Source organism: Nomascus leucogenys, chromosome 3 (genome assembly GCF_006542625.1).
Source record: "Nomascus leucogenys isolate Asia chromosome 3, Asia_NLE_v1, whole genome shotgun sequence".
Classification (NCBI taxonomy): Eukaryota; Metazoa; Chordata; class Mammalia; order Primates; family Hylobatidae; genus Nomascus; species Nomascus leucogenys.
In genome coordinates this window covers 66,728,744-66,737,481 of record NC_044383.1, presented here as the reverse complement: position 1 = coordinate 66,737,481, position 8,738 = coordinate 66,728,744, and the positions used below count along the sequence as shown (strand labels likewise).

Below are 8,738 nucleotides of genomic sequence, written 5' to 3'. Positions count from 1 at the left end.
TTAATTATTAATAATTGTGTCTTTGCTAAGATAACCCTAGATACAGATAAAATAACTCTCCACATCTTGAATTTTCAGTCAGAAAAACAACATAACTTAAGAATCATATTGTTCAAAATCCCAAGGTTTCAGATAATAAGTACTATTGGCGTTATTGGTAAATAACCCAAATAAATTCCCAGTTGATATGCCTTCCTTCTGATTACATTTTGGAGAGCAGTTAATTCTTCAAAGAGGGAAACTTAACGAGACATTGTGTGTGTAAGGGAAATGTGACGTACATAAGTTTATGCTTACAAAATAATCAATAACTGCAATGTAAAATCAACACTCAATCCTTGTAAGACCACAGTATGAAAATTTCTACTTTCCTTCAAAAAGGGTTTGTAAATGATTTCAAAAGAAGAAACAGCAGCCTTGACTCTTAGAAAATTTAACTAGATAAATTTGCACATTACAAGTCTTAAAACTAGAAACCATATTATTAACTGTGAAAGTATGTAATTAGTTTCCTTATGAGCTTTCAATTTTTTGCTAGATAAAATTAAAACTGCCACCAAAAATTGAGGCCATTATGAACATGACAGATCATTTGTTGAGAAAAAGGTTATGTAGAAATAGCATCTGATAATTTGTTGGAAATATTAGCACATAGATGGCTATGAAATGTGTGAAGTATTATCAGAAGACTTCTAATCAAAAATTTTTGCAATGTAAGTCGACTATGGTTCTCTTTCAAATGTAGTTAGGTTCTTAGCCCTAATGGCAAGTAGAGGCTACACTAAATGTATTTAACCTAAAGTCATGTTGATAAGAAATTTATAATTCCACTGTTCTTTAAAAATTACAAAAATAAAAGGTATATACACATAACACCTACAGCAACAAAGAATGAAAAAACATTCTTTTCACATAGAAAGAGTTAAATGTACATGATTTCAAGAACAATAGCAGCTTCTCTTAAACTTTCTTAACTTACCTAGTGTTTTCTATCACTAAAAAAGCTGTATGTAAATCATTAAGTTTAGACTACTGAATCTATATCAGTCTTTGTAAACCAGACTCAAAGCATATTTCTTTTTAAGTTAACATGAACATAGAACACAATAGAACACACAGAAAGAAAAATATAACTGTGAGTTTATATGCAAAGTACTGGACAACTCTAAAATGTATACATCCTTCCTTTTTTCTTTAAAATGTCTCTCTAGACAGAAACCTGACAACAGTGGCTACACTAATCGTAGTATACTATTTAGATGGACATCAGTTAATTCATTTGAGCAAAAGTTTTAGAGATCTGTTTTAGACCTTTAAATCAAACTCCAGGTATATACAATAGTATCCCTTATCCACAGTTTTGCTTTCTGCAGTTTCAGTTACCCATGGTCAATAGTGATCTGCAAATATTAAATTGAAAACTTCAGAAATAAACAATTCATAAGTTTTAAATTGCACACTATTCTGAGTAGTGTGAAGAAATCTCAAGCCATCCCGTTCCACTCTCACCTGACTGAGACATGAATTATCCCACTGTCCACCATCTCCACACTGTATACCCTCCCTGTCTGTTAGTCACTTAGTAGCTGTCTTGGTTATCAGATCAATTGTAAGGTACCTCAGAGCTTGTGTTTAATATGCACCCCTTATTTTACTTCATAATGGCCTCAAAGTGCAAGAGTAATGATGCTTTTATATTGTTATAACTGTTCTATTTTATTATTAGTCATTGTTTTTAGTCTCTTGTTGTGCCTAATTTATAAATTAAATTTTATCATAGGTATGTATGTACAGGAAAATATATAGTATATATAGGGTTCTGTACTATCTGTGGTTCTGTGGTTTCAGGCACCCACTGGGGATCTTGGAACGTAGCCGCCACAGATAATGGGAGACTAAACACAATGTTAACAAAGAAATGGTAACACCTCCAGTACAGGGAAATAATACCTATTTAGAGATTTTTAAGTGACTCATTCAAGACACTTGCCCAGAAGGCACTAATATACAATTTGTAGACTTTAAAAATACAGTATGGGCAGGCGACGCACCGAGGGACTATGCAGAGCCGTGGAACCGCCGCCAGGTCGCTGTCGGTCCACGCCGCCAGTAGCACTGCCAGCCCGCTCAGCGTCGGCTGCCGCCATGGGAGTGCACGTGGAAACCATCTCCCCAGGAGACCGGCGCACCTTCCCGAAGCGCAGCCAGACCTGCGTGGTGCACTACATCGGGATGCTTGAAGAGGGAAAGAAATTTGATTCCTCCCGGGACAGAAACAAGCCCTTTAAGTTTATGCTGGGCAAGCAGGAGGTGATCCGAGGCTGGGAAGAAGGGGTTGCCCAGATGAGTGTGAGTCAGAGAGCCAAACTGACTGTATCTCCAGATTATGCCTATGGTGCCACTGGGCACCCAGGCATCATCCCACCACATGCCACTCTCGTCTTCGATGTGGAGCTTCTAAAACTGGAATGACAGGAATGGCCTCCTCCCTTAGCTCCCTGTTCCTGGATCTGCCATGGAGGGATCTGGTGCCTCCAGACGTGTGCACATGAATCCATATGGAGCCTTTCCTGATGTTCCACTCCACTTTGTATAGACATCTGCCCTGACTGAATGTGTTCTGTCACTCAGCTTTGCTTCCCACACCTCCGTTTCCTCTTCCCCTTTCTCTTGGTATGTGTGTTTACCTAAACTATATGCCATAAACCTCAAGTTATTCATTTTATTTTGTTTTCATTTTTGGGTGAAGATTCAGTTTCAGTCTTTTGGATATAGGTTTCCAATTAAGTACATGGTCAAGTATTAACATCACAAGTGATAGGTTAACGTTAGAATAGGAATTGGTGTTGGGGGGGTTGCAAGAATATTTTATTTTAATTTTTTGGATGAAATTTTTATCTATTATATATTAAACATTCTTGCTGCTGCGCTGCAAAGCCATAGCAGATTTGAGGTGCTGTTGAGGACTGAATTATTCTCCAAGTTGAGAGATGTCCTTGGGTTAAATTAAAAGCCCTACCTAAAACTGAGGTGGGGATGGGGAGAGGCTTTGCCTCCAGCATTCCCACCCCACCCTCCCCTTAAACCCTCCGCCTTTGAAAGCAGATCATGTTCACTGTGATGCTGGACACTACAGGTATCTGTCCCTGGGCCAGCAGGGACCTCTGAAGCCTTCTTTGTGGCCTGACATATTTTTTTTTTCATCCTGTGGTTTTTCTAATGGACTTTCAGGAATTTTGTAATCTCATAACTTTCCAAGCTCCACCACTTCCTAAATCTTAAGAACTTTAATTGACAGTTTCAATTGAAGGTGCTGTTTGTAGACTTAACACCCAGTGAAAGCCCAGCCATCATGACAAATCCTTGAATGTTCTCTTAAGAAAATGATGCTGGTCATCGCAGCTTCAGCATCTCCCGGTTTTTGATGCTTGGCTCCCTCTGCTGATCTCAGAGTTTCCTGGCTTTTCCTCCCTCGGCCCGTTCTCACCCCTCTGCTGTCTTGTGTAGTGATTTGGTGAGAGAAATCGTTGCTGCCCCCTTCCCCCAGCACCATATATGGGTCTCAAGTTTTATTATTGCAATAAAAGTGCTTTATGCCGGCTTTTCTCAAAACATGAATAAATAAATAAATAAATAAATAAATAAATAAATAAAATAAAAATACAATATGCACCTGTTCACCAAAAATCTATGGAAATAAAAAAATTAAATAACTAAATATAAATAAAAATATGGTATGGAACCAGCCTAATTACTCATAGAACTGCTGTTTATGGTTTCTTTTGAATAAACATAAAAATTGAGACTCCCATCTTAAAACTTGAGAAAGTTACTTTTGTCTTATCCAGGTTCCTTTCTCAGGAAAGCACTCGTCAGGCCTCCCAGACAGTATCAAGGAATGGAAACTTACCAGATCACCATATCTGGACAATAAGATGAAAGACTCCTCACCTGAAAGACTCATCGCCTAAGTGACCGCCTGCTTCCTGTTGACCAACTCCTCTTCTTTACCCCTCCGTAATTCCTGTTTTCCCACACATAGTTACATTTCTTCCCTGCTATACAAACCCTTAGTTTTAGTTGGTTGAGGTGACTAATTTAAGGCTGATCTCCCATTCTCCTCAGCTGTAGCACCCAAATAAAGCCTTCTTCCCTGGAAATTCTCATTGTCTCAGTGATTGGCTTTCAAGGTGGTAAGCTGCAGGACCTAGACCACAACCCTGGCATTTTTATAACAGTATGAATTTTCAGTTGTACAATTCTTTTAATGAAGAGTGGTAATGTAACTTATAGGTGACTTGGATTAAAACTATTGACCAGACTTTTTAGTTTCAATTACTTAACACTCTAAATCATAGTATATTTAAATGTAAATTAAATGCTTGCAGCTAAAAATGCATCTTAATTCACATTATAGTAGCTTCAAGTTATGCTTTATTGATCTCCATCCTTTAGTATTTGTATGCAACTATAAGATAAATTTTAAAATTGTGAAATAATTAAGGGCAAATGGGACAGACTGTTTGTTGCTGCCCCCCAAAATATCTGTTCTTCTCTTTTTTCTTTTCTTCCTTTTTTTTTTTGTGATGGAGTTTCACTCTTATTGCCCGGGCTGGAGTGCAATGGCATGATCTCGGCTCACCGCAACCTCCACCTCCCAGGTTCAAGCAATTCTCCTGCCTCAGCCTCTCAAGTAGCTGGGATTGCAGGCATGCACCACCACACCTGGATAATTTTGTATTTTTAGTAAAGATGGCATTTCTCCATCTTGGTCAGGCTGTTCTCGAATGCCCAACCCTAAGTGATTAACCAGCCTCGGCCTCCCAAAGTGCTGGGATTACAGGAGTGTGACACCATGCCTGGCCCTCTTTTTTTCTTTTGTAGTAACATTTCAACAATGCACATAGCTGCCCAGATTATATTATCTGGCTTCTCTCAGAGATATGGCTAGCCGTGTATCCTATTTCTTACCAGTGAACTGTGCGAGAGACAAATGCACGATTCCCACATCTTGCACTTGCCTTAAAGAAAGATCACTTTCCCTTCCCTTCCCCTCTCCTTTTCTTTCCAGTTGTAAATGCTGCAGTAACATTGAAACCCTCATTATGCAAGAGCAACCAAGTCAGCCTGACACCTCAAGAAGTAGAGACCAGATGCCCACTGACTGCTAAAAGGAATAATGTGCTTTCTGGTTTGAGCCTTTTCATTTTGGGACATCTTTGTTGTCATAGTTTAGCCTATCTCTAATCTATGTCATCCAATTATATATAGTATTTTTAAAATTATTGTAAAAATTTAAGTTCTGAGTATTAAAAAATACGTTGTTCTCCACTCTTTGTTACTGAAGCAGGTGTTAAAAGAGAAAAACAAGTTTTCCTGTACTTGGCTGACTCACTCCAAGGCACTCAATAGGCAGGACCCTGGCCGAGATGTGATAACACTATCTAGGAAGCCAGAGTCCATAGGAATGAGCCCCAGAGACTCTCCCAACACCCCCCTCAGAGCAAGGACAAGAAAACAAATTCCTTTGCTATCTCTTCATCCTCTTACTGTTTCTCAATTTCCCAAGTTTTGTAAGTTCCTGTTTTTCTTTCAATGCAGCTACAAGGTCACAAGCTTAACCCTGTCACTGTTTGATTAACTGTGTTTGCTCTGCTTCTGTAAGCCCTCTTGCCTGCACCATGAGTTTCATGCCATTAGACTCCCGCCACCTCAATCAAGCTAGCCAGCCCCTTTCAGGAGTATGTATAAAAGTCAAGCCCTGTCTTTGTTCAGGGCTCAGCTTTTGGATGTGAATCTGCTGGGCCAGTGGCCACTTAAATAAAATCCTCCTGTTTCACCCATTGGTCTCTCTGGTCCTTCTGATTCCTGCAACATTACAAATTCACTTGTAAGGCTACACATTTATATTTCACTATTATTCACCATGATTATACAATTTTCTTAACAAGACTATTTCAGATTTCAAAATTATGAGCCTCATTTCAAAGAAAAAATTTAATTGATTATGTTTAAAAGCAAAAGATTCTTCCTGAATCTGTGGCCTAAAAAGTTCTATTTTCTCATTTCTGATCTTCAGTTAGAATATAGAGTAGGATGATAAATAGATAAATAATCTTGTATGGATAGGGGTGGAGCCAAGATGGCCAAATAGGAACAGCTCTGGTCTACAGCTCCCAGCCTGAGCGACACAGAAGATGGGTGATTTCTGCATTTCTGTTTAAGGTACCGGTTTCATCTCACTAGGGAGTGCCAAACAGTGGGTGCAGGACAGTCGGTGAAGCACACTGTGCACGAGCTGAAGCAGGGCGAGGCATTGCCTCACTCGGGAAGCACAAGGGGTCAGGGAGTTCCCTTTCCTAGTCAAAGAAAGGGGTAACAGACGGCACCTGGAATATCGGGTCAGTCCCATCCTAATACTGCACTTTTCCAACGGGCCTGGAAAACGTCACACTAGAAGATTGTGTCCCACACCTGGCTCGGAGGGTCCTATGCCCACGGAGTCTTGCTGATTGCTAGCACAGCAGTCTGAGATCAAACTGCAAGGCAGCAGCAAGGCTGGGGGAGGGGCGCCCGCCATTGCCCAGGCTTGCTTAGGTAAACAAAGCAGCCAGGAAGCTCGAACTGGGTGGAGCCCACCACAGCTCAAGGAGGCCCGCCTGCCTCTGTAGGCTCCACCTCTGGGGGCAGGGCACAGACAAACAAAAAGTCAGCAGGAACCTCCACACACTTAAATGTCCCTGTCTGACTGACAGCTTTGAAGAGAGTAGTGGGTCTCCCAGCATGCAGCTGGAGATCTGAGAATGGACAGACTGCCTCTTAAAGTGGATCCCTCACCCCTGAGCAGCCTAACTGGGAGGCACCCCCCGCCCCCCAGTAGGGACAGACTGACACCTCACTCAGCCGGGTAGTCCTCTGAGACAAAACTTCCAGAAGAACTATCAGACAGCTGAATTTGTGGTCTCACAAAAATCCGCTGTTCTGCAGCCACCGCTGCTGACACCCAGCGAAACAGCGTCTGGAGTGGACCTCTAGTAAACTCCAACAGACCTGCAGCTGAAGGTCCTGTCTGGTAGAAGGAAAACTAACAAACAGAAAGGACATCCACACCAAAAACCCATCTGTACATCACCATCATCAAAGACCAAAAGTAGATAAAACCACAAAGATGGGGAAAAAACAGAGCAGAAAAACTGGAAACTCTAAAAAGCAGAGCACCTCTCCTCCTCTAAAGGAACGCAGATCCTCACCAGAAATGGAACAAAGCTGGACGGAGTATGACTTTGACGAGTTCAGAGAAGAAGGCTTCAGACGATCAAACTACTCCGAGCTACGGGAGGAAATTCAAAACAATAGCAAAGAAGTTAAAAACTTTGAAAAAAAAATTAGAAGAATGGATAACTAGAATAACGAACGGAGAGAATGGCTTAAAGGAGCTGATGGAGCTGAAAGCCAAGTTTCGAGAACCACGCAAAGATTGCAGAAGCCTCAGTAGCAGATGCGATCAGCTGGAAGAAAGGATATCGCTGATGGAAGATGAAATGAATGAAATGAAGTGAGAAGGGAAGTTTAGAGAAAAAAGAATAAAAAGAAATGAACAAAGCCTCCAAGAAATTTGGGACTATGTGAAAAGAACAAACCTAGGTCTGATTGGTGTACCTGAAAATAATGGGGAGAATGGAACCAAGTTGGAAAACACTCTGCAACATATTATCCAGGAGAACTTCCCCAATCTAGCAAGGCAGGCCAACATTCAGATTCAGGAAATACAGAGAATGCCACAAAGATACTCCTCGAGAAGAGCAACTCCAAGACACATAACTGTCAGATTCACCAAAGTTGAAATGAAGGAAAAAATGTTAAGGGCAGCCAGAGAGAAAGGTTGGGTTACCCACAAAAGGAAGCCCATCAGACTAACAGCTGATCTCTCGGCAGAAACTCTACAAGCCAGAAGAGAGTGGGGGCTGATATTCAACATTCTTAAAGAAAAGAATTTTCAACCCAGAATTTCATAAACAGCCAAACTAAGCTTCATAAGTGAAGGAGAAATAAAATACTTTACAGACAAGCAAATGCTGAGTGATTTTGTCACCACCAGGCCTGCCCTAAAAGAGCTCCTGAAGGAAGCACTAAACATGGAAAGGAACAACCGGTACCAGCCACTGCAAAAAACACGCCAAATTGTAAAGACCATCGAGGCTAGGAAGAAACTGCATCAACTAACGAGCAAAATAACCAACTAACATCATAATGACAGGATCAGATTCACACATAACAATATTAACGTTAAATGTAAATGGGCTAAATGCTCCAATTAAAAGACACAGACTGGCAAACTGGATAAGGAGTCAGGACCCATCAGTGTGCTGTATTCAGGAAACCCATCTCACGTGCAGAGACACACATAGACTCAAAATAAACGGATGGAGGAAGATCTATCAAGCAAGTGGAAAACAAAAAAAGGCAGGGGTTGCAATCCTAGTCTCTGATAAAATAGACTTTAAACCAACAAAGATCGAAAGAGACAAAGAAGGCCATTACATAATGGTAAAGGGATCAATTCAACAAGAAGAGCTAATTATCCTAAATATATATGCACCCAACACAGGAGTACCCAGATTCATAAAGCAAGTCCTGAGTGACCTACAAAGCGACTTAAACCCCCACACTATAATAATGGGAGATTTTAACACCCCACTGTCAACATTAGACAGATCAACGAGACAGAAAGTTAACAA

General features: G+C 40.7%; 1 protein-coding gene across 2 annotated transcripts; it reads left to right on the top strand.

Moving 5' to 3' along the window:
* The first annotated feature begins 2,034 nt into the window (after positions 1-2,034).
* On the top strand, positions 2,035-2,552 carry LOC100582780 (peptidyl-prolyl cis-trans isomerase FKBP1A-like). 2 transcript variants are annotated; one of them, XM_012502827.2, is made up of 2 exons: positions 2,146-2,227; positions 2,341-2,552. In XM_012502827.2, the coding sequence occupies exons 1-2, from the start codon at positions 2,146-2,148 to the stop codon at positions 2,550-2,552; spliced, it is 294 nt and encodes a 97-aa protein (XP_012358281.1). The 2 variants fall into 2 exon arrangements, with proteins under 2 accessions (XP_004087659.1, XP_012358281.1); XM_004087611.3 differs by having other exon boundaries at positions 2,035-2,510.
* The last annotated feature ends 6,186 nt before the right edge of the window (positions 2,553-8,738 follow it).

Excerpts from the sequence above, each read along its gene's own strand:
- LOC100582780 (XM_004087611.3), top strand. The coding sequence starts at position 2,035 with ATGGGCAGGCGACGCACCGAGGGACTATGCAGAGCCGTGGAACCGCCG.